Source organism: Macrosteles quadrilineatus, unplaced genomic scaffold, assembly GCF_028750875.1.
Source record: "Macrosteles quadrilineatus isolate MER2022 unplaced genomic scaffold, UCM_ALF_1.0 Scaffold_7__1_contigs__length_78375512, whole genome shotgun sequence".
NCBI lineage: Eukaryota > Metazoa > Arthropoda > Insecta > Hemiptera > Cicadellidae > Macrosteles > Macrosteles quadrilineatus.
The window spans coordinates 6,772,453-6,799,969 of record NW_026542600.1 but is presented as its reverse complement, the minus strand read 5'-3'; the positions used below and the strand labels follow the sequence as shown (position 1 = coordinate 6,799,969).

Genomic DNA, 27,517 nt, shown 5'->3' with positions numbered 1-27,517 from the left:
TTACTTGAATCGGTAGCTTTTAGAACTCTTGCTCCTTCCTCGCCCGTTCGCTGTTCGCTGTTCGTTCTTCTAACAAGACAAGAGGAGAGATCCCGTGAAACAGTTCGAGGCCGGCATCAAACCTGAAATTATTAAACAAATTGTAAGTATTATAAGATATCGCTGTTATATTCACCCTAGAGAATACTAACGAAATTAATTAATATACATTTTTACTTAGTGGAAAGACAACTAACTGTCAATACTAGCGTGGTCCCCTCGTACCATTCTGTACCTGCGTAGGGGTTAAGCCTGATGTTCAATAATCTTATGTCCCAGTAGGGTAATATGATATGTCATAATCGATTGCTGCTTCATTCTAAAGAATTTGGCTTCAGTTATGGATGTCCTAACATTACATTCATCAGTATGACGGCAGGGATGGATATTTTGGCATCAATTAAAATCAGCAGAAATCTGAGGTTTGACTTGAACTTTACCTAGCCTAGGCTGCATTATTTAAATTTGCAAATTTATACAATTGTGATGTGAAGTTAGTGGTCGCTTGATTTAATCTGCAATAATGTTTTACAACCGGCTAACTTAATTTAGGCCTTGTAGGTCTATAAATTAATATCATGGCCTGTAGGATAGGCCTACATAGACCTAGGCCTAGATTGTTTCTTGGAAATATGAAATAATTTGAGGTGCTTGTAGGTGTAGGGTAGTAAAATGTAGGTCTAGGAAATGAAAGGTGTAGGAAAATATACCTAGGAACTAGGGTAACTTAAGTTAGGCCTATTTGGTTCAGGCCTGAGCCTAGGCCTAAACTTAGTTCAGTCTTTAAAACTCCTACACGAGGAGCATAGTACTTTGGTATCATCCAGTGGTCACGTATTATAAAGATATTGTTTTACTGGAGACCAAAAATAACTAGGCCTAAACTTAGGCCTTCATCAGTTAATTGGGAGGAACATTTAAAGATATGTTTAATTGACTTACTGTTTAAATTTGACATGGTTACGATTAGTGGCTTTTGAGTTATGCTTCCCAGAAGGCAGCAATAATTTAGTTGAATGTGTCGCTGCCGCTATAATCTGCCAAGTAGGTACTTATACAGTGCGCTGTGGCGGTTATGTTAGGTTGGGTTATCATAAATAGGTATCTTTGACTTAGCAATTTCCTCGTTTTGTTATGAATCGAACTATGCCATATGAGATATTCATCAGGCCAAATACCCCAGGTTAGGTGTACGGGTGATGCGCACGCTCCGGTCAACAACCTGACCTACTTGTAGGCGATTTGGCGTGCGAAAGTATAACTCATGTGGTAACATAGCTCGATTCATAACGAAACGAGGAAAGTCCTGCATATTTATGATAACACAACCGCCACAACACGCTGTATAAGGGAGGTGTAATTAAGACTACATGGCCTAGGGTATAAGTTATTTAAATTTGTAGGCTAGGCCTACATATTGTAACTCAAACCGTATCATTGATAACTGTTGCCTGACTTAAACCCTCCAAACCCTCCAACTGGCAATGGGCGAACTCTGTAGTGGCAAGGCAGTTTTGGGGGTTTGCAAGACCAACAGAATTGAAATATTTAGAACATTATGTTTTGGCATTAGGTTTAAATGATTAAAAATTATTTAATTTTTTAAACCTAGTTGGTTTTTTACATTTTAAAGTTTGAAAGTAAAACTTTGCGGCATAAACAAAAAATTCTTCATTTTAAATTCAAGATAACCTATACAAAATGTATTTCCCTACATAGACATGCAAAAATATTTCAATTGCCATTTGGTTTTAGTAAGTTAAATGACCTGAAAACAAATAAATGGCAAATACCACACTTTTGCAATACAATTTTAAACAAAAGCTAAATATTTTTTCTCAAGAAATGTAAGTTAAATGTTCAAATTTCTGTAAAGGAATAGTAGTTTACGCAACGATTGCGTTAAGTGAGTCTTTACGACACGAGTAGAAAATTTAAGGCACGAGCCTTGGCGAGTGCCTTAAAAACTTCTACGAGTGTCGTAAAGACTATTAACGCGAGTTGCGTACTCTACTTTACCTAGGACCGTTTTTTAATTACCGGTACTATCAATCTGGATTTAATTACTAACAATCACTAATGATAACTTTTTAGAGAGGTTGTGTTTTCGTGTATTGTCATTGCCACTGAAAGTGATGCAACGACTTGTTGTATAATCAGCAGATTTCCTGTAATTACGTGTTTGTTAAACTTCGTTAAATATTACATTGCTAGCAGCATTCTTACCATAAATAATACTGTATCAGGTACAATTCGGCAAATATTTAATTTATTTTCGGACTTCCACCAACTTAATTAAGAATACTCGAGTATCAACATGAACAAGTCGGATGAACAATTAAATTGGTCAACTGATCAGCTGATCAGCTGATTAGTTGACGTTCGAAGCATTACAATTTTAATTCTTTTCTCTCAATACTTGAACCTCATTGGTCCATTACCTGTGTGGATATGAGCAAACTATGCGGATTTGAAATGAAACTATGCGGATATGAAAGTAAACAGCTGTAAAGTGAAACTTTTCAATTCTAAGAACTGAACTGAAATGGCTACTTTAAAAAACGGTCGTAGGTAAATAATATTCTATGTAACAAAGTGCAATTTTAAAATCTTATCTTTCTAACAGTACCTATAAGAATCATTCCATTTTACAATCGTTTTTAACCATTTATTTGGAGTTAACCAAAACCTTTGCAAAACACGACCATTATGGTCACTGCCCGACAAAAACCACCTACAGCGACTATTATAGTTTCACCCCGCCAGTTTGAGGATCTACAGGGTTGGTACGGTCAGGGAAAACCCTGATTTAGTACCAAGGCCTATTAAAAATGTTCTCCTTGAAACACCTTTCCTTCTTTGGACGGTTCAAAAACACCCTTCAAAGTCGCCACTTTCCCATGAGTTTTTCAGCAATGCCATGATCAGCCTGTTACAAGAAACTCAAGTGCTGTTGGCATTCTAGTAGCTTGCAGCGTACCTTGTGATGAAGTAGTGAGCAGGAGCTGCTTTGGTAATTTCATCTGAAACATCACTGTATTCACAGGTTTTTCCAAATTTATTTTTATTAGGCCTAATTTATATTTATTTGTTTATTCATGGGTACAGTAGACTCCCTCTTATACTCCCTCTGGACACCTTTTAACCGGACATTGGTTTAACTGGACCACACTTGGTAGAAGTGATATCTCTTTATCCAGATAATTTTTATCAGCACATCGGTTTAACCGAACTAGATCGGCAGGAAGTAGGCCTACTGGAATGACTGTTCTCGTAGAAAAGATTTGAGACCAGTGATTATGTGTCAAATACAATCCTAATTTTAAGTCAAATACTGTATAGAGTATGTATTTAAACGGTCCGTTTTAATGAGATTTTGGGGAAGTCGGTTTAACCGGAAAAACCGTTATCCGTACTGGCCTCGGTCCCGAGGAGTCCGGATTAGAGGGAGTCCACTGTAAATATCAAATTGAGAGAGAAATTGAAAAATAAAAAATATTATTTTGTTAAAATACATACTTAATTGACCCAATAATAAACAAAGTGTTAAATTATACATTGCTAACCTTGACATAGCTGCTTAAATGTAAGTTTTTATATTTTTTTACAAATATTTGCCTTATCAACTACAAATACACCATCAGGTCACTTTTATAAAGGTCTAAAAAATGGTGAATTCTACTGAAAATTAAAATTAAAAACAATGTTATGTTTTTAAACATCTAACTCGTTTCCTGATTAATGCGTCCATCATATAATTTCAATTAAATTTTGTTATTATACGTTAAGAATTGATTTTGGTAAATTGAGACGGCCTATTGAGAACGGTACTTAGTTGAAGGTGGCACAATCTCATCTCTTGACTCCTCCTGAGGTGGTATTTCATCTTCTGTTAAATAGTTCTTCACTTGTGAGTTCCCTGTTCATATAGGACTTTGCTGACACAGAAATGTGTATATTTACACTGAATTGTTCCATGCTTGAATGTTTCTTCTTTGGATGTATTTGTCATCATCAGAATATTCAAAAGATTTTGGAATCTACTCTAAGTAACTGGAACCTCTTTGTCAATGATGAGTCTCATTGAAACACTGTTAACCGTTGGGCATTGGAGAAAGAGTTGTGGTATCGAACATATTAGTGTCGAACTGACTTGGAAACATCTTCGAGCAATCCCTGGCTTTGTTCGAGCAGTACTTCCTTTCTATCGATTTCTCCCAAAACAACACTTGATGGTCGAATGAAAAATTAAAAGTGTACACACTTTTGGATTTACTTCTATAAAGTCTATTTGTGTTTTTATTATACTGTGTTTGTTAACACTGTAGGCTTGTTTAAAGGAATTCGTACAACAGACTCATAGGTACTTAACACTGTAGTTGAAAGGAATTTTACAACAGATTCATACTTACCTCTGTAGTTGAAAGGAATTTGTACAACAGAAATTTCATGTTCTGCTCCACTGACAAAGTCAATGCATGAAAATGTCCATGATAATAAATGATCTGATTTGGAACAGAATAATAAGCTTTGATTTTCTTTGCAATAGTAAGCATCAGTTTCTTCATTATGATGAGAGTGGAAGAGATCTAATCCACCTTTATCCGTCCTATCATGGTGCTTGTCCCAGGAATTTCATCTGATCCCTCTAGGGTATAATATTAATTTCTCTACGACCACGTCGGATGGAAATACCACGAAGAAAAGCGATTGAAGAAAGTGACCCAACCACCATTTTCTCCATAAATTCGACAGACTGTGTAACTGAAATATTTGGATCCACCAAACCAAAATGAGTGGTTACCAATTGCCCTTTCCTTAGCTTTTTGTACTGAATAAGCTGCGTACAAATAATTTATATATATCATGGAGCCTGTCACACGAATTTCATCTGATCCCTTTAAACCATACCGCACTGTAGACAAATATACATACCTAATACAGAGTGCATTGGCTGTTCTAAGTAGTTCCCAGTTTTGCTGATAAAGTGGAGCAGCTATTGGAGAACATCTCTCTTGATGAAAAATCACACTAATAAGTTTCCCTGCCCTCCGATTGTTCTCCAGTTTATGGTGTAAAAGTGACACAATTAGGCCTACCATTTTCTTCATAAATTTGACAGAATGTGCAACTGAAATATTTGAAATATTGAATCCACTAAACCAACATGAGTGGTTACCTTATTACCTCCTCCTTTGCTTGAGACACATTATTACCTCCTCCTTTGCTTGAGACACATTATTACCTCCTCCTTTGCTCGAGACCAGTTTGCGCTTGATAAGCTTTGTCTGGAAATAATTAATGTTTACATATTTACACAACTTCTGAGATTAAGTTAGCAGTGTCTCTCAAATGGCATGGCTAATGGTCTCGAGCTATCATAATTTTCTTTGAAAAACCCACACAAACTATAGTAGGGCTTTTCATTCATGAGGCTCTTACTCTTAAGATTGGAGACAAACTTTTTGCCCTCAAGTTATTTCTTTATATCGGGGATATTTTAATTAGGCCTACTGTAAACAGTCATCATGCCTTTTCAATGCCAAAGGTAACACCCTGAAAGTGATCGTTGCCCATTGTACCTATGCACCTAGTGATATTAGGTTAAGCTTTTCTTTACTCTTTTCCTTCTCTTGCCTGGTGTGAACGGAGGGATGTGAGTCTAAGGTTTCACCTTCCTTTGGATAGGCTAGCCTACACTATTCCTCTCCGCTTATAATCAGGTAAAGCTTCTTCGTCACCTCGTTGCACAAGAGATACGAGTACGTTTGGGTTTTCACCTTTTGAACAATTTTAAATGTACAGTATTAAATGTAAAAGTAATGTAACCTTACTGTTTGACTTTACTTTTATTTTATTTTTTTTTTTACTCTTTCAGTCTATCAGTAATATCAGTTATTAGTAGGGAATTGCTGCAGACCGTTTTCCTCCACTTCAGATTTAAGTAGGGTTCCATGGCACCTGGTGTGGTACGTCCGAGTCCACATTGGTCAGTCTCGCCGGACTGATCACCCAAAAAGACCACATCGTCAGCGATCGGTCAGCCTACAGTATTTTTGGGGTAAAATCAAAATTTATTGTATTGTAAAATGTATTGTATTTTTTATCTTTTGGGGTAAAATTAATATTTTTAATGACAATCACTTGGTTTCACCACTAAAATTTATTCTATTGTAAAATTATTGTATTTATTATTATAATAATAATTATTATTATTTGTTATTATTGTATTTTTTACACCACGGTTCTTTGAGTGTCCTAATGTTCCATTGAGAGTTAACATGCATAGTTAAATTGTCAAAAACCACTGATAGTTAAATCCAAATCCCATGTAAATAACAATTAATAAATAAATAGTATTACAGTTGAACCTTGATAACAAGACATAATGGGAATTATAAAATAAGTCTGGTTATTAAGGTTGACTTCTTATTGAGGTTTGCATTAACATGTGTTTAGAGGTAAAATAAATTCAAGGTGATATGAAAAATACACTTGTTATCAAGAGTGACTTGTTATTAAGGGTCTTCTTATCAAGGTTTCACTGTACTAACAAGCAATGAAAACAGCTCAATAATAGACTTCAACAAATAACTAAATTTTGTAAAATTTTATAAATATGTATTTATTAGAATTATTGTTATTATTAGTGATAGCGGAAATGAATGTTTAGTTTGCACAGTAAGAAAATTAACACCAGACCAATCTTATTCACCTACTGTGACTAATAGGCCGCAATCTGCTGACACATAACCTCAAAATTCCGGCAATCATTCGGAGATTGGATGCGTGCAGACGAAACATACACAGACCATAGAGGAATCTACGCACGAATATCTGACACAGCCTTCTACAGATCTTCACCTTTCTCATATCCTACTATATCACACCTTTCTCATATCCTACTATATCAAGTGGTCTTTTAGTGGTGAATTGAGTAGCCACTGTTGAAGCGTTCTTAGACATTCTGAGACAAATGGCTTTTCCGTGCTGCATTAAGAAGGTGCTGGACGATGAAAAGGGAATTCAATGCAAAAGCAAATGTACGAGGTGGTTCCATAAAAAATGTATTAGAATGTCCGAAGCGGAATATAGTAAACTTCCAAATGACACCAATAAAGTTTGGCAGTGTTTCCGCGCAGACTGCGAGTCGGGAGACAACAATCCATTTAATATGTTATTATCTCAACTGGGTGTAAGGTTTGAAAAAATTTTGAACTTATAAGAAGGTCTATGTAAACTGTATGTAACCCTGCCACCGCCCTAATAAATTAACACAAACTTATTTACCTACTGTGACTAATAGGCTACGATCTGCTGATACATAACCTCAAAATTCCGGTATCATTTGGAAATTGGATGCATGCAGACGGAACATACAACCACGTCCATAGAGGAATCTACGCACGAATATCTGACACAGCCTTCTAGAGATCTTCACCTTTCTCATATCGTACTACCTACATCAAGTTTTCTTGTAGTGGTGAATTAAGTAGCCACAATCTACATTAATATGTTGACAACAACCTATTTAATATGTTATCATCTCATCTGGGTGTAATGTTGGAAATAATTTTGAACTTGGTCTCTAAGGATGAGATATTGGCCGTTACTGATGGAATTGCCCTCATAAATAATAACCTAGCCAGTTTAAATGAAAAGCTTAGTGAAATGGAACTTTGGTTAAAGGCTAAGGAAGATAGACTCGATGTCATCGAAGAGAGGTTGGATAAATTTGAGGGTAATAGAACTACGATTGGGTCAGAAGAAATTCTTGAAGAGTTTAATGATTGCTCCAAACGAGCTTGTAACGTCTTGGTTCATTATGTTCCTGAGAGAAAAAGTTCTGATGTTAAGACAAGGTTTGAATCTGATAATGAGAAAAGATTCTTGCAGCTGGTTGGGCTAAACAGGAGCAACGTTATTGGGATGTGGACTTGAATGAAATGGCACACCGTCTGAACCTTCCATCATTATCTGCCCGAAGAGTGCTACTTGACCTGCTATTCCTTTTAAAGATAGTAAACAACCAGATCGTCTGTCTTGAGATCCTTCATCAATTGGATTTCAACGTCCCCCATAATGCTCGCCGACAGCAGCTGTTCATATCAACAAACTATACTTACCAGAGCACAATACCAAGGATTATGAGAGTTGGGAATGAGGTTTGCGCTGACTTGGACTTTTTTGGTTGCACCATCGAAACTTTTAAGAAAAAAGCAGTAAATTTAATCTGTTGTTAATTCATGGTCATTGTAATTGTTAATATATTGCTGTATACTGTTATTAAGCTGTTATACCTGTTATTAGAACTAAGTAGGCCTACCAGTAATAGATATAATACCAGAAATGCACAATATGTTATACAAAACAGACATAATTTAGAATTTTATAAAAAAAACACAATGTATAGAGGCCTTAGATATATAATTGTTTTACCAAAAGATATAAAAAATGAATGTAATAGTAGGAAATTTTACTTTAAAATAAAAAATTACCTAGTAGAAAAAGCAATTTATTCCTTTGAGGAATTTTACAATTTAAAATATTGTGAATAGACAATAAGTACTCACTGACTCTATTCTTTGTACTTGTACATTCATGAATAAAGGAGATTTTGATTTGATTATATTGTTGTTACAGTATTTTCATTATTTCTATGGTTTTATTCTTGTTGAAAGTAATTGTTACTGTATCTTATTATTGAATGATGTCATTATAGGCTTTGTTGTCATCTTGTTCTTGTTACTACTGTACAACCTTGATAACAAGAATAACATGGGGATTATAAAATAATTCTGGTTATTAAGGTAGACTTTTAATTAAGTTTTGCATTAAAATGCGTTTAAAAGGTAAAATAAATTCAAGGGGATTTGAAAAATACACTTGTTATCAAGAGTGACTTGTTATTAAGGGTCTTCTTATCAAGGTTTCACTGTATTTGTTGAAGTCTATTATTGTTATCTTTTTTGTCAAAGTTTATAAGTTATTATTATTCTTTTTTCAAAGTCTGTTATTTTTCATCTGTTATTGCTTTTTGAAAAATAAAATGTTACAACCACAATGTTGCCTTCACTGAACTTAATTTGAAAATCTGATTGTTTGTTGGATGTAGTTATTTTCGAATTGATAAATTAATACAGTATGGATAAATCAAACTTTGAAACTGGACAAGTTTTCAACGCCATCATATTTGTAATATGTTTGTATTGGTTTATCGCCGTTTGCAATAAATAAATAAATATATTATTGTATTTTATTTTTGGGTAAAACAATATTTGAGGACAAATCAATATTTATTATTGTATTTTTTATTTATTGTATGTATTTGTTGTAAAATTAGTCCCTTTATGTAATTCAAAACAACATAAAATTACTGCACAGTAAAAAAAAAAAATAAATAAAAAAAAATAAAAAAAATAAAAAAATAAAAAATAAAAAAAATTAAATTAAAAACAAATTGTGTGTGCAGTTTCCCCCTCTTTTGTTGGGTCATCAACCCAGTCATTTTTTTTTTAGGGCAGAAACCAAGTGAGAGTCCTTAAGGCCTCAAATCATTATTTTTTTTCTAAGGGGGGAGGAGCCCGATCGCTGACAAATAAAACAGGTCTTGACCTCCAACGGAAGGACAATTAAAAACTCAAGCGGAGGTGCCAGCGCGTTGGGAGCCCTAAGGTTTCACTTATTCTGAGCGGATATGAGCCGTAACCCAAATGATACCAATCGGTTTTTGCAACTCCAGCACCGCCGCGTTCCGATTTTTCAAATGCGCGAAACAAAACTCCTGGTGTCAAATGTGGGTAGGCGCTGCAACTTTGCAGTTAAAGTTTTGTTGTTTTAGGGAAATTCACCTGCACTAGAATCTGGAACCCTGGTAACCTATTCACCCCACCTAGCCCAAGCGCATTCTTTTTGGCCGAAGGGGTTGTGCTGTTCGTGTCACCGTTATATGTTAATGTCCGGCGCGCAAGCAGAATGTACTAGCCGAAGTCACTTTCGGTCTGGCTACAACCAAACAACAACTGTCAAGTGCAGTAGAACGAAATGTCCAAAAAGCGCTAACCTACTCGTCTTACTCTTGTCCACCTCAACCAACGAGTAGTCAGCACAGCCTTTCGGCTATCCTTCAGTTATTTAAGTTGATAAGCTATTTAATTATTAGGTGACCAAATAGTAATTATGATGTAGTTTAACCTTAGTTAGGGATTTTGGGGAAATACCAGGGGTTTCAGGATTTAGTTTTGGAATTTAAATGTTGGTTTCTTCAACGCAATTTTTACATTTTCAGATTGTGGTTTTAGTTATAAGGTTTTCATGTTATAAATTAGTTTATCAAAGCTCATCAAAGCTGGCTTAGGGTGTTTACGGCAATGGGCACGATCAACCAATGGGTAAAACTTTTCCTTTAAAAAAGACAGTTACAGTCCTTTTGAATGACTCAACCTTATAGTTATTTCATTATATATTTCCCTGTCCCAACCCTCGCCTGTACCTACCACTTTTCCATTATTCCACAGTCACACCCCACCAGTCTCAATCAGTAAAAACTAGTTACAAATTCCCATCAATTGATTCAAATCACGAAAAGAGAGCAATAGCCACCCTCCAAAGGATATGAATTATACCCAGCCAGCTTACACACCTGACTGTTTACAGCAATTATCCACAGTACATACCGGGTAAAATTCATTCTTACTGACGAAGAACAACTAAAAGAAAATAATTGATTCTGAAAACAAAATATTAAGAACTATCTACAGTCCCATCAACAAAAATGGGGTGTAGAGGATCAGACCAAACAATGAATTAAGGGAAATCTATACAGACCCAGACATAGTAGCACAAATAAAAAGTAGGAGACTAAGATGGGCTGGTCATGTGTAGAGAAGACAATGTTGTAGTCCCCACAATGTCCTTCTAGAAGAAAAACTAACTTCTCACATCAGACGACTGAAACTACCAGCAACTCGGTTAACCTTTGAAACAGCCTCATCCATCAACTGCATCTGCACTAATATTACAGAGAATGACACAAATGCCATCATTATCCAGATTGAACTGTCTGACCACACGGCACAGATCTGCCCAGTTTCAGACAAAAGACAAATGGGCACTAGAAATCTCTTGCGCCCGACTCTGGAACAGCCAACAACATTTTTCACGACATAATCAACTCAGCTCTGAATGCTACGTGCCCAAAAAAAGACTTAAAAACGGGAAAGAAACAGGGACCCATCTTAAGCTATGACCCTGAAGTACGATCACTAAAGGACGACTACATAAGAGCACTCAACAGATTTGAGATAACTGAAAACAATGAAGACAGAGAAACAATGATAGCTCAAAAGAAGTCATATGACAAAAAGCTAAGACTGCTACGTCAAAACCTCAATGCCAGCTACATCACTGACGCTGACAACAAAACAAAGACCATATGGAACGTCATAAATAAGGAGTGCAAAGCCAAATCCTGTTGAGGAAGTCAATGCAAACTTGAAATCAACAACAGCATCATTACAAACCCACAAGACATTGTTGAAACTTTTAACACCTTCGCACAAATAGCCAAAAAGACCTTAAAACCGAAACGGAACATTCCAAAACCTCCAACAAAACCCCATAGACAAATGGACCTGCCATCATTCCTTGACACTAAGCCCCACAACTTTCACAAAGTTGTTGACACTATTAAATCTCTCAAAACCAAAACTTAAAGCGGCGTGGATGAGTACAGCTCAAATGCAGTAAAACTACCGGCCAACATCACTTATCTCAACATTCTCTAACTAATTGAAAAAATTGCACTTCATAGATTACTAAACTTTCATAGACAAAATAACTTAATCACTCCCAATCAAATTGGATTCCTGAAGGGAAGATCAACCAGCAATCATTAGCCCCATAGAACACATAATACTGTAGAACAAATTGACAACTAACAGTACATTGTTGGCCTTTTCTTGGATTACAGCAAGGAGTTCGACTGTCTCTGTCTGGGTCACAAAAAAGCTTCAACAACTAGGAGTCAGAGAAGTAACAAACAAGTGGTTTGTAAGCTACCTGTAAGGACAACAACAAGTAGTGGGGACACAATAAACTAACACAGTTGACAAGTGCACCACCACATTCAGGTCTAACCCTCAGTCCATGCAACAAGGCTTTCCAGACTACATCCAAAACCCATTAACCACTTGCATTATGTATGATGATGACACTACATTGGTTCTAAACAACACCACAGCAGATGCCATTTATGCCATCGTAACTACATCCCTAACTACGGCCCTGAACTACTGCAAAACAAATGACCTCGTATTGAACCCAAATAAAACCACCAAAATTAACTTCAGCACAAAACATGATCCTATTCCCGACATCCCAAACATCTTGGAACAAACAAGTACAAAGTTTCTAGGAGTTACTGTAGACAAAAACCTCACGTGGAATGAACATATCAATAATATCTGCAAAAAGATTAATACTGAGGTATGTGTGGTAGGAAGACTAAAATGGACCAGCAACCTAGTGGCTGCCAAGATCACATACTAAGCACTAGTGGACTCCCACATCATCAGCTGGTAATCTCAGCAGAGTACTTGTTACCCGAAAATAAGGGCTCTAGCTGACCTGAACCAAGGAGAGAGTTGCAGGCAAGCATTCAAAACGCTGGGCATCCTAACTCTACATCCTTCAAGTAACCCTTCCTGCTGACAATTATAATCTCGAAACAAACCAAGACGTTCACAACTACAATACAAGACATGCGGCAAGATGCATCCTTCTCCGACATTGAACAGCTCTCTTCGAGAAAACTCCTTCATACATCAGACACAAACTGAAAAATCTGTTACCAAATAATTTCCAAACTCTGACTGGAAAAATCCTCAAGAAAGAACTTCAAAATTATCTACAGGATACACCTTAGATGAGTTCCTGGACCTACTACAATGAAAAAATGCAGTTTCGACATGAATCCATTTCTTGATATTATCAGATTTGTAATGTACAAATAAACAAATAAGAGAAGAATATTCTACGCTAAGAATGGTGTCTGAAAAACTCCCTTGGGGAAGATGACCACTAGGATGACCTCAGCTAAGATGGCAGGACCAGGTGCGAAGAGACAAATGGAAGCTAAGAGCGGAGTGACAATGCTGCCAAAGGCAATCTTCAGTAAACAACCCCCAACCACTGCCCACAGACTAGAAGAAGGGGAAACCATTGAAGAATTTTTCAATAACTTTTTCAAGAATGTCAACAAAAATACAGAAGACAACAAAGTTCCTACAAGCCCCCTGTCCCATACACTACAGGAAACTTCAAAAACCAAATTAAATTAAAAAAAATTGACAACAAGGGAAAAATACAACATTCTACCTCTACCTTTTCCGGCAGTTGTTATTTTTTAGAACAGACCCAGCACACAAAGCAGCGCTACAAACCCAGAATATTTCAACGCATAGTAACAAATTAAGCCAAAAACCAAATAAAGTAATAAAAACTCCACACCAGATAAAACAACTCACAATACTTCACCAAAACATGGACAGACTCTCAAATAAAATTGAAAGATTAACACACCTGCTGGAGGACCTTAAACCTGACCTCCTTGTAGTGACTGAGCATGGCCTAAAGCAGGCAGAAATTCAGAATACCCATATTCCAGGATACACACTCACTGCAGAATATAGCAGAGCCAACTATCAAAAAGGTGGTGTAGTTGTTTATAATACTGACAATGCTAATTACACCATTGTACCTACAGATATAACAAACCTCAGCATCAAACTACAGTGTGAGCTAATATCTGTGAAAATAAAACAGGGCCGGTAAAACTTAAAGGTTGTTGGCATCTACAGAACCCAAGGAAACCTATACTCATCCTTGGATATCATCTCAGAAACCCTAGAAAAAACACAAACATGGAAAAATCAAGTTATTCTCATAGTTGATATCAATATAGATTGCTTGGAGCCAAACCTTGAAATGACAAAACTTAACGAAGTTCTTCTTAGCCACAATATGATACGGCTCCTCCTGCCTCCTACAAGAATAACACCTACTACAATAAGCTCAATTGACTGTGTCTGCACAAACCTAGGCAATGATGATATTCAGGTTGACGTTCTCAATGCCAGACTCTCAGACCACACAGCACAGCTCTGCAAAATAAATACCTCTGCCCCAGAAGCTCAGAATCAAACCTTCTATTCTAGGAAATTCAACCAAAGGAATGTCATGAACTTAAAAACTATTCTTGCCCAAGAAACCTGGGAAAGTGTCTTCAATGAACATCAACCAGAGGACGCCTATCGTAACTTCAGCAAGATTATTGCAGGAGCTATTAACCAAACCTGCCCAATGGTAAAGTCAAAGAAAAAAACCAGAAATCGTCCTATAGCAAACCATGGTGGGTACTAAAGCAAGAATTTTTACAGGTTCTGAACAAATACCTACTGAGTGGAACAGAAGAGGACAAAATTACAATGTCAAACAAGAAAAAAGATTATGACCTGAAACTGAAGACAGTAAAACGACAGGCCACAGCAGTCCAAATTCATCAAGCTGATGATAAAACCAAAGCACTCTGGAGGGTCATCAACAGAGAAAGAAAGCCGACTCGAGACACATCAGAACAATCAATCACAGTAGAAATAAATGGCTTCAAAAACCAAAATCAGCCAGCTGAAATCACAGAGGTACACTGTCAGACACCTGAGATGTCTCTTCAGTTAACAAACGAGCAGGAACTGACTCAAGTGATCAACACCCTAAAAAATAAAACATCTGCTGGAGTAGATGATATATCCGCCAGTCTACTAAAAAAAATGTAAAGAAGAACTTGCTGGACCGTTAACATACATCATCAACCGTTCTTTCCAAGAAGGAATCTTCCCAAGTGGGCTTAAAATTGCAGAGTTATTCCCAAAATTCAAGAAAGGAAACCATCTGGACTCAAAGAACTACCGCCCAATTTCATTAATTTCCACATTCTCCAAAGTATTTGAAAAAAAATAGTACTAAACAGACTTCAACACCTATCATCCAATGAACTGCTCACACCACATCAACATGGATTTGTACAGGGAAAATCAACCACATCTGCCATAATAGCGCTAACTGAATATGTAATAGATAATCTAGAAGAAGGAAACATACCAACCACAATTTTACTTGATTTCAGCAAAGCATTTGACTGCTTAGATCATACGCAACTGTGTAATAAGTTGAGAAAAATTGGAATTGGTGGGAAAACTGCATAATGGTTCAAGAGCTATTTAACTGGAAGAAGTCAAGAGGATATACAGGTAACATGCAAAAGACGAGACACAAGATGCATTTGGAATGCAATCAAAGGAATGCCTTAGACCAGTTCAAATGCCCATCAACCATCCCGGGACAGAGCAACTCCTCCCAGCCCATGCAGAGGTTTGGACCCCCAGCCATGAGTCACCAACATTGGGCCCATATGGCTTCAGAGGATATGAATTAAACTTAGTCAGCTTACACATCTGATGGGACTGTTTACAACAACTATCCTAAGTACTACCGATTACCATCCCTTCACCTGATGTGATGAGTGTCACCCCTCAACAGACGGGCATGTCCCGAATCAGCAGATGTTTATCCCTCGTCCAGTGCCGCAACCTTCCCTGAAATTCTAATATAAAGGTAAACTAAGCATTCGGAGTTGTTGGACCAAAGTAAGCCTAATTAAAAAAGTAAAAACTGGACTGATGAAATTGACAGGGAAAAAGAAAAAGGCTGAAGAAGCCAAGTCAGATGTGGTTGAAGAGTGGAATGAAGATGCCCTGACAACTCCGGATCAGCCTCAAACATGGAGGAATGAGGAACCTTCAGCAATGAACACTGACCACTGAAACAAACAAAGATATAATAAACAAAGGCCAAACAACAACAGAGGCAGATTACACCGCAACCCCCAACAGCCTCTGGGATACGGTCGTGGTCAACGACAACAATCTGACCAAGAAACCCACAATAACTACAGATATCCATACAACTATAGAAATGATGGTTTTTAGACATCCTAATGATAATTATAGACAGCAGTCTCATGATTACAGGGCTATGCCTAATAATAATTACATGCCTCGGTACAATGAGAGAATGAATAACATGACCCAAAAATATTAAAACATTCAAAACCGTGGTCTCTGGCTTGAAGAAAATAAAGACAACAAGGGTCCTTCATTTGAAGAAAACAGAGACAACAAGGGGCCCCGATTTGATGAAAATAAAAGCAATAGGTGAGATAACCACAGCAACAGGTTTACAACAACTATCCTCACCTTACCGTCCCTTCACCTGATGTGATGAAATCATGTATGAAAATAAAAATTATAGTTAAAAAAATCATAGTTGATATTTAATCATAGTAAGTGACACCTTGAAATCCCGGTGTGAAGCTACAGAGGAACTCAAGACAACAGAGACACAGGAAAATGTAAATATATTGCTGCAACCACCAACAGAGGAAATAGTAAAGTACCTGGAATAGATAGTACCTGAGAGTGACGAAGGCTTAAAATCCTCTCCAAAGAAGCTGTCCCCCAATGCAGCTGAATTTTCAAAAACACCTGTAAAGGTATAAACAGCATCCTCGACAGCCAAATTTAAGAATTTGACTGTGTCTTTTTCAGTTTTGGTCACAATAAGGATGTACACATAGTCATAATTAGGATATTTGTTCCTTAAACACACATTTTCAACAGTTTTCTCAGCATTTCTGAATTATATTTAAAAATGATGTTTTGCGTTGAGGCTTTTAGCCTTCATTCATGAAAATGTTAACAATTCTGAGAACTAGGAAAGCAGTTTCTTTATCTATGTCATCAAGATTCATTGACTATCTGTACTTGACACGCAAAAAGGGATTACCATCTTTGTTGCCCTCTCCTTCTGGAACTCTCCCCACGTTGAAGTCGTAGATCTGAATTTCAATGTCAGTACTGTAAAACACCTGGTAGACCAGTCCAACCTGTCCAGCCCACAGCGTGTTTTTGACATTGCTAACTTCTTCACTTTAAATTGGAGACACAAGGTCTTCATATCGTGGTTTACCAAATCTGAATTCCTTGGTTACCAGATAAAAGATAAACAGGGCCATTCACTTCAAGATGAGCACAGCGTCCAACAACCTTTAGATATGATCTTTATATGTTTGGGCCGTTGTTATGCCTCGGAGGATAAGTTTCAGAACAGTTGTCTTGTTCATGACAATCAGTTTTATTCCCTAAACCTGTTACTGTGGTTATCCCACCTATTGCTTCTATTTTCTTCAAATCAAGGACCCTTGTTGTCTTTATTTTCTTCAAATGAAGGACCCTTGTTGTCTTTATTTTCTTCAAGCCAGAGACCACGGTTTTGAATGTTTTAATATTTTTGGGTCATGTTATTCATTCTCTCATTGACCGAGGCATGTAATTATTATTAGGCATAGCCCTGTAATCATGAGACTGCTGTCTATAATTATCATTAGGATGTCTAAAAACCTTCATTTCTATAGTTGTATGGATATCTGTAGTTATTGTGGGTTTCTTGGTCAGATTGTTGTCGTTGACCACGACCGTATCCCAGAGGCTGTTGGGGGTTGCGGTGTAATCTGCCTCTGTTGTTGTTTGACCTTTGTTTATTATATCTTTGTTTGTTTCAGTGGTCAGTGTTCATTGCTGAAGGTTCCTCATTCCTCCATGTTTGAGGCTGATCCGGAGTTGTCAGGGCCTCTTCATTCCACTCTTCAACCACATCTGACTTGGCTTCTTCAGCCTTTTTCTTTTTCCCTGTCCATTTCATCACTCCAGTTTTTACTTTTTTGATTAGGCTTATTCTGGTCCAACAACTCCGAATGCTTAGTTTACCGTTATATTGGAATTTCAGGGAAGGTTGCGGCACTGGACGAGGGATAAACATCTGCTGATTCGGGATATGCCCGTCTGTTGAGGGGTGACACTCATCACATCAGGTGAAGGGACGGTAATCGGTATGTACTTAGGATAGTTGTTGTAAACAGTCCCATCAGGTGTGTAAGCTGGCTGGGTTTAATTCATATCCTAATTTCCTGGGCGATTAAAGCTAGGGCAGAGCTGAGAAATTTAAATTATAAACCCTGGACCAAACACAATTTTATTTGATCATTATGTAATCTTGAAGAGTACAAAACTACATTTCATTTCATTGCCGTCTGTCCAATTTTGGGTAATATTAGAAGGTCTTGGTTAGGAAGCAATATTTTGAGTGAAGTAGAATATTATCAGTATCTTAACGGGAAGGATTGGCGTGTCTTTACCAAATACCTTAGAGAAGCTTGGAAGTATAGATGGGAACTTATAAGTGAGTTTAACTTCTAAATTTTAGGTAAATAAAACAAAAAACCTTGAAACTCGGTTACTTATATCTGATATCCTTAATAATTCTGTATCATGTTTTGTTATCTATTGAGTACTATAATTGTGTTTTATTACTATTATATTTATTGTATAAAAAATGTTAATTTCTTTTTGTGCTAAATGTTTTTAAAGACTCGTATTCATTTTAGAAGGCAAAGATTGTGTCAACCAAACAGACGGTTGTTATCAATCATCGTTTCAAAGTGTTATATTTTTTGGATGTACATATTACCTTATCGTTTAATAAAGCACTTTTTCATTTCATTTCATTAATTCATATCCTCTGAAGCCATATGGGCCCAATTTTGGGGACTCATAGCTGGGGGTGAGTTGCGCTGGCCTGGGATGGTTGATGGGCGTTTGAACCAGTCTTGATATTGCATATTAATGTGCCTTATTGTGCTGACGACCAATTTCAGATGCTTACTAAAGAGAACCAGTGTCTAAAATTAAAAACCACTCATTTAATCGGATAAATTGACACCTTGAAATCCCGGCTTGAAGCTACAGTGGAACTGACAGACACTCAGATCAACAGAGACTCAGGAAAATGTAAATATATTGCTGCAACCACCAACAGAGGAAAAAGAAAATACACCTGAAGTATCAGTAGGCTACCTGAGAGTGACGAAGGCTTCAAATCTTCTCCAAAGAAGCTGTCCCCCAACGCAGTAGAATTTAACCCTGCTTCTACTGCAATGGCAGCAAATGAGGTCCCCGCGGTCTCGCCGTAGGGGGTTTTTTGTGGAAGATACTGAAACTCCAGCCAAAGTGACTAAGGTTGAAACTTACACTCAGGTGGAAGAGGATATTTTTGAGGAGACATCAAGTGTACCCGAAACCGAGACTAAGCATTCAAAATTGTTGGACAAAAATAAGCCCAATCAAAAAAGTGAAAACTGGAGTGACGAAATGGACCAGGAAAAAGAAGCAACGCAGGCTGAAAAAGCTAAGCCAGATGGAGTGGAAGAGTGGAATAAAGAGGCCCTGACAACTCTGGACCAGAGAGGGTGAGGATCCATCAGCAAGCAACACTGCCCACTAGAAGCAGGAAAGACCCAACAATAACAGAGGCGGATTACACCGGAACCCCCAACAGCCTCTGGAGTACGGTCGTGGACAACGACACCAATCTGACCAAGAATCCCACAACAACTACAGATATCCATACAAATACAGAAATGATGGTTTTTAGACATCCTAATGATAATTATAGACAGCAGTCTCATGATTACAGGGCTATGCCTAATAATAATTACAGGTCTCAGTACAATGAAAGACTGAAAAACACACCCCAAAATTATCAAAACATTCAAAACCGTGTTCCCCAGTTTGAAGAAAATAGAGACAACAGGTGCCCTCGATTTGAAAAAAAATAAGTCACCCCCTACCCTGTTAGGGGGGTAAAAAAATATTTTTGATGTAAAAAATTACGGAACTTTTGCTAACAATCAACGCCACAAACAGAATACAGTAGAACTCCGACTATCCGAATCAATTGGGACCAGACCCCATTCGGATAATCCAAAATTCGGATAATCAGAGTTTTACAGGAATTCTGGGAATTTCCAAGAAAATCCTCATTTTCGGTACTAAATGAACTTTTAATTAATAATAAATTAAATCTGAACATTTTTACAGTTTAGAATGCTCATAGCACAAGTGTTCTATACATGTTCTTAAGTTAATAGTGTTCCATCAAAGTCCAAAATTACACACTGGCTAAATTTGTTTAATAACAATTCTTTGATATTTTGCGAAACTTATTATTACTGTAGCTTTACGTTATTAAAATTGTTAAAATAAGCGATTCGGTTAATTAGAGTTCGGATAATTGGAGTTCTACTGTATTTCTACCTATTTCGGTTTAAAAAATACAGATTTGTTTCAATAATTAATTTACACACCGTATAATAGGGAGTTACTACATGTTTGCGTTCTAATGCGAGACTAACATGAACAAACTTCCACTTACAATTAATTATCTAGGCTTGTATAATTTAACAATACCCCCAATGCAGCAATTATGCAGACTTATTTTAACTTGTCTGGTTGGTTTTTTTACTAATATTTTCCAGAAAAATTGATATTTTTATTCCCTATTTAAATAACATTAGATCTAACGAGTAGTTACCTAGGTTGGCTGCTACAGGGAAAGGTAAACAGTTTTTAAAAGATTAAATCAATAAATTAGCCAATTTTGATCAACATACATCCTTAAACAAGCAAACTACTAGTATTTATTTTTCGCCATATGAATAACATAAAAGTCTTAAATGTGCAGTTTTTGAATATTTTATCCGTAACGTTTAATTTTACAACACTTCAATATAGGGCCTACAAAATTATTTGTTTTTTTATTGTTACATGATGGCTGGTGTAAAAGTCTTTGAACATTTAAAAACCCCATATTACCCCATCCCCATGACCCGATCTTGCTGGTTCGCGAACTCATTCAATGAAAAATTTAATTGGTCTCGGATCAGGGTATTCCATAAGACTACCATCAGCTTCTTTACTATAGGAAATTCGCAAAAATAGCTGTGAGCTATGCCACATGTGGTTCTTGCAGTAGATTGTTTACTTTGATCAGTGGCCGAGCGGTCTAAGTCGCTGTCTCCATGCCCAGTGTTCAAACCCCATCTCCGTCAGGTCAGGTCTTGCGTGACACCACAGCCACCTCTAATACAAGGCCGCGACGTTCGAACTGGCAACGCCGCAATCACACCCCCTCTGCGTCCGTCTTCACACGCGCTAGGCTATGAACATCAATGAGAGTATTGCTGCTCTGTATCAATGAATGAAAGTATTTAAATACGTAATAACATATTTTAGTAGATTTTAAGGTATGGTAAAATATACAAAATTGTAATCTAGGTTGTTTATTTAGTGAAAAATTTCAACATACCGCAATACGTCTAAAACTAAAAATATACAAACATAATGTTTTTGGTTGCATTTATCGTATGAATGTGGAAATAGATGAACTTTAAATATTTCCTTTGTTAATTTGATAATCTACACTATTATATAACAATCTCATGGTGTCTGTATATATGTGTGTTATTCAACATAGTAAAAACTACTAGACAGACTGTGCTTAAATTTTACAAAATAAAGCTACTATACCAAGAATGGTTATACAGTAGGACCAACTTATTGCCACTTCAATATTTGTAGAGACTTTGGGATTTGTAGAGACTAACATCTAACAATTTGTTCAGATAAAATTAATTTTAAATTTTTAATAGGAATATTATGTTTTAGTCTACCTGAGGAAAACATAAGTTAGCGACAACAAAATTTGAAGTTTTCATTTTGAAGGCATACTGACTAAATAATTTATTTTCTTTGAATAATTACTAAGAAAAACGTTTGCCATTTTGTAAACGATTTCAGAAGCTAGGCCTCCATATGGCTTTCCACAATATTAATAGAATTTTTTATCACATCAACATTCAGACTGGATACGGAGACTATGATGCTTTTATTGTTAGGTGCAGTAGGTTACATATTTTTTTACTAGTAGGCCTACTTAACAGAAACACCGGCTTATTTCTTTGAAGTTGCATTTATTTAAGTTATTTCAATCACTTAACAACAGCATTTATCAATAAGATAGACAAATAAATAAGGAAATAGTACGGTATTACTACCTAAAACTTGCTTCTCGCGTCTATATTTATACGCGTCATTGTCTTATTCTTACATTTTTTACAAATTTAATCTAAGCTCATGTTCGTGAAAAATGTTTCACACAAAAACGAGAATATTTTTAAGATGTCTAATTTGATCGAAGAATAGCAGAAAGCAATTGTTGCTTACGCGGTGGATCAAGTAGAATCTTAGAACACTGTATGTATTATTCATTTTTTAATTGAGCTATCGTAATAATTCTTGCATCCAGGAACATCACATCTATCTGGCATGCTGTAGTAAGAAGTTTAATGTCATTACTAATGATTAAAGGTAGTAGAAACGCGATTATGTACGTAGAGTACGCGACTCCTCCATTCACTGTAATGGTAAAACGACCGAACGCCAAGACACTGATGCGACGTTGCCGCTTTTCACTCGCCGCGGCCTTGTATTAGAGGTGGCTGTGGTGACACTCATGAAGAAGGTTAAAGTTGGCTGAGCTTGGTGGGAGTTAAGAGATGTGTCTGATCATACAATAGGTTTATTAAATCAGGTGTTCTGTAATTTTTTTCTTACCTATGTGTGTGTGCTTGTGTCCACTTAAAACTGGTTTGAATAATTTGGATTTTTATGTTTATGAAAACAGCCCCTAACAAAATCAACCAGAGAAAATGAAAGGGGGAAGTAAGCCTAGTAATTCTTAGAGATAATTTTCTTACGGTCCCCAGAAACTGGCAGTTATACTAGCAGAATCATTGCTTTCCCTTTTTTACATGCCCTGGGCCAGCTTTTTAAACCCAAGTCCTTACAATACTCTTTGTCTTTTCAGAGCAAATCTTTATTCATTATTTTAAGCACATATTTTATTCTGTGATGTTGTTGTCTGAAAATAAGTAAATTTAACTCATATTGATTATCATATTATTTTTTAAAGTTTTTACTCATATTTATTTATTTACGGAAACATATATGTATTTGTTCTAACCTCATCCTTTTTTTCAGCACGTTCAATATGTCTGACCGCAAAGCTGTTATTAAGAATGCTGACATGTCAGAAGAAATGCAGCAGGACTCTGTTGACTGCGCAACTCAAGCTTTGGAAAAATACAACATTGAAAAGGTAAATTCTGTTAAGCTTGAATCATATCCTAATGCGTTGAATGTACCCAGTACAAATCTTTTCCTCATAATTTATCATACAAAATTCAATTCTCTTTGCATTTTATTATTTTGCATAAAGTCTTTTCAGTCATCTGTTACCTTAGTTAGCCGACTACACAGGTCCCTGGCATTTTTCTCACACGTTTAAAAATAACTGGTAATAGTATATATTAAGCTTATAGGCCTATAATATTGTGGTATAATTGTAGGCCTTCTATAGAAATGGGCTACCATTTAATTGGAGAGGGAAAACAGTAAAATCTCAAATCATAATTGATAAATAGGCCTCTAACAAAATGTTAAAGCCATTTTAAGAAGTGATTGTTTGCACTCTCCCCAATAAGTAAAAGTCGTCTCTCCGTCATGGTAAGATAGAAGGTTGAGTTCAGCTAGGTAATCTACAGTATCTTGATGGAAGAAAACTTGCCCTAACCAAACTTTCTCAAACAAAACTTGACCCAACCAGACTTTCTTAAACTAAATATAGTTTAAAAAATCAAAACAAGCTCACTTATGCTAATCTTGAAAATTATGATGTTTTGTAAAAAAGAGACTAATTGTGATTGTGAATAGCCTACAATAAACAAATCTTATATGCTAATTCACTACCACTATGTTTTTTTAAGTTTGAAATGTCATAATTATCTTCAATCCTGTTTAGGATATGTTACCTATTCTATGTTATGTAACCAAGACATAACTTGAACACTTGTATTTGTATTGTAACATACAAACTATATATAGTGGTAGAGAATAAATTAAGGAGGTCCTAATAAACTTACCTGTTAACTTGTGTACAATCTGCTCAGTAGGGATGCTTAAATTGAGGGTTTTCCGTTGACTGAAAAATCACATATATTAAGGAATAGCCTACTTAATTAAGTTAGGCCTACAATGCTTAAGGTCTACACAGAATATACAAATTCCCTAGAAAATCCTTATCCTAATTCTTTGCGCCAAAACTCATCAATGATGGGCCTACAGAATTTTTTTAGGTGTTAACAGGTTGCTCGTCAATAATGTCAAAACAAAATACATTTAATCATAACTAACCAAAAAGTGAAAATTTTCTTATAAATATCTGTAGCCTACATGTGAGTCGATCGCAGATTATCTAGTAGGAATTCAAGTACACTGTAATATGCTTTGTTAATAAGCAAACTTATTACTGATTTATTTAAACCGTGCATTTTTAACGGTTTAAACTGATGCTTGTAAAACTTGGTCCTCATATTTGGGGGACATTCAAAATAAAGTCTAAGAATGATTTGGGTACTGGTATTGGAATTTATATTTTAATCTGGTATTGTAATGATGTTTACAATACTGTGTGCTTTTTATTTCTAAGGTCATGTGTAAAAATAAAACAAGTATAAATAAAAATAGAGAATCCTTAATGTCTCCAATCCAAAAAAAGAAAAGAAAATCGTTTATGCCTATTTAAAATCAACATGGTTCTAATGTATCTCTTTTGACTGGATTATTTAATTACCAGGATAGTCTCCGAAATTTTTTTTTACTAAATATTTTTTAAATATTAATGAACAATAATTAATATTATTATTAATGATATTAATTATTGGCCTTACATCAAAGTTTACATTGTCAATTGGTCAAAGCTTTATGGTTATGGATCTTTGTATTTTATTCAGTGAACATACTTTTGTTCAAATCTTAAATATTTACAGCTAAGTGGTAATTATTTTAATTTTTTCTAGGACATAGCGGCATACATAAAGAAGGAGTTTGACAAGAAATACAACCCAACATGGCATTGTATCGTCGGCCGCAACTTCGGCAGCTACGTCACACACGAGACAAGACACTTCATATATTTTTACCTAGGTCAAGTTGCCATTCTGCTCTTCAAGAGCGGTTAAACGCCTCAACGGAAACCCTCGTCACATTGTTAAGTGTAACATGTCGCAAAGTGTTTAATGTTATCTTCCTCTGTCATCTGCTATCGATTGGAACGTATTTTTAATTTAATTTTTTAACTTTTTTGTAACAGAATCCACGCCGCAAATGAGGAGCGTTTCATTAATATTTCTAAAAGAGATGTGCAACATCTTTGATACAGAATGATGCGATGGATTTTTAATGTGATCGAGGGTTTATCTTTTTTCAAATCGCCCTCCGGGTAGCATACAAGGCTGTTACATAAGTTTATTTGTTTTGTGTTTAGAATCGATGAAGATATCTAATTGATAACTATTATACTGTTACTATGAAATATGCCCAAATTTGTATTGCTAACACAAACACTCGAGCTCTTGGTAATTAGATTTTAGATAGTACTCATTCGACACGTTATAAATTAGTGCTTACGATTTGAAATGTTTTTAAGGGACCATCTAACTATTGTCAAAGCGGTTCTTCTGTTGTTGGGTGGATTATCAAAGTTCACTACATTGCTCATCGTACACTTTAGTCGGCCAAATCATATTCTCCTAGTGATTCCGATGTTTGTTGTTCGTTTCTATTGTAATCACAATACCTGTAGCTTTTAAGGAGTTTGCCTCTATTTTTGTATAGGTCTTAAGTTGTTTCAATCGTTCTACTGTGTAACAAATAAAATGGTATGTGAGAACTTGTGTTTTTTTTTAGGTATTTTATTGTTAAAGGCATTTTCAGTACAACATAAACATAATTTGACAAACCCAGAGTATAAAGTTTCACTGAACCCCTTTTAAAATGCCCTGAGGTGAGGGCTTTCCGCTTATTATTACAGTGGACATAATTTGTACATAATTTTAAATCTCTCGAAGTAGTTTATTTATTTTTGTTGTAATATAAGTTCTATTATCGGTGTTGAAGTAAGATGTTTATGATTTATCTCCTGTTTAACTCATAAGTTTAATCGCTTACTGATCTTAAGTTGCGTTCATGTGATTACTATGGATTTTTATTTCTACTTAGCAATATGAGTATAACCTACATACTTTGTAATTAAACCTTGTTTAGTTCTGGCTTTAGTTTCTGTGATTTAGGCATTTAGTAAATAAGCTGCAAATATTTCATGAGATCACAGCTTAAACTGCGAAGTAGTCAGTCATCAACTATACCTAGTGATATTTGCGTATAAGTATAATTAGATTCTGTTCTAAATCACTTAGTAATATTCATCTTAAAACTCACTCATTCATAGTATTGTTAAAGCTTTTGGACTAGAATAATTTATCTTTATTTTCCTGAAATGAATATCCGAAAAGACTTTCATTGAGTTAATTCTTACAGTTTAACCATAAATGTGTACATGTTTTCATTAAACTAATATTAATTATTTAATACGTAATGTCTATACTCACCAAAGTATTATCAGTAAAGTACTATTAACAAAATTCTGTATTACATGAGCTTTGAACAAAATCATTATTATTATTGATAAGCTAAATTTACAGTCTGCTCTGGAAAGAGACATCACCATGTGACAGGATTCTTTTGTGGAAAGGAATAGAGTTCAGGTAGCTTACTTGAGGCCAGAAGCCGATAGATACGCAAAAGAATATTAAACATACTGGGGAAACCAGTGCCAAGACTTGTTTCTAAAAACTTAAAATACTGTACCAATTCAACAAAAAGAAACCTGAACTTTTACTCTGCCTCAGTTGGTTGATGTATGATACCATTACACGAAATACAATATGGTGTTTAATATTATTCTTGTTAAATATAATAAGTGATCTTTACAAGTATAAGGTTTGTGTTTTCATATTCGTTATGTGTTGTTAAAAGCAAGGATTCTTTTTTTTTGTGACAGGTTTAGTTGCAGCAAACCTGACTCCAAGCATAGCAGTTAACTGCACAGAATTAGATTGTCAAACTAGTTAAAAATGCCTTTTCCCCAGTTAGTTCTTTGAAAGCAGCAAAGATATATCATTAAAACCATTTGCAAAAATTTGATTGAAATATTTTTTTGGGTTTGCTGCAACTTGGCTGTATGCCTTCTTACCACCGCTCCAGGATCAATAATGAGGATTTTAATCAATTCTCATTGTTGCGAAGTAGATTTAGAAAATTAACAATCAAAATGAAGTGTATATATTTAAGTCACTATGGTATCTGGTGTATAGTTTCACCTTATTTAAGGTGTTGTATTACATAACTCGATGTATTGCATAAATAACCAAGTTGGTGTATTTAGGAATTTGATTCTTTATTCTCGTAAAGTTACAATGTAAATTTGGGCCATATTGTATTTAATGTAAAACATATGTGAATGTTTTATTTTGTTGCTATTTAAAAATAATGATTTGTCTCAAATATCA

General features: G+C 35.7%; 1 protein-coding gene across 3 annotated transcripts; it reads left to right on the top strand.

Annotated features, from left to right (window-relative positions):
• Positions 1 to 27,517, top strand: LOC128998504 (dynein light chain 1, cytoplasmic). 3 transcript variants are annotated; one of them, XM_054424666.1, is made up of 4 exons: positions 1 to 142; positions 17,941 to 18,025; positions 23,091 to 23,208; positions 24,968 to 27,517. In XM_054424666.1, the coding sequence occupies exons 3-4, from the start codon at positions 23,101 to 23,103 to the stop codon at positions 25,127 to 25,129; spliced, it is 270 nt and encodes an 89-aa protein (XP_054280641.1). In that variant the 5' UTR covers positions 1 to 142; positions 17,941 to 18,025; positions 23,091 to 23,100; the 3' UTR covers positions 25,130 to 27,517. The 3 variants fall into 3 exon arrangements, with proteins under 3 accessions (XP_054280641.1, XP_054280640.1, XP_054280643.1); XM_054424665.1 differs by having other exon boundaries at positions 2 to 142; positions 17,941 to 18,043; XM_054424668.1 differs by lacking the exon at positions 17,941 to 18,025 and having other exon boundaries at positions 11 to 142.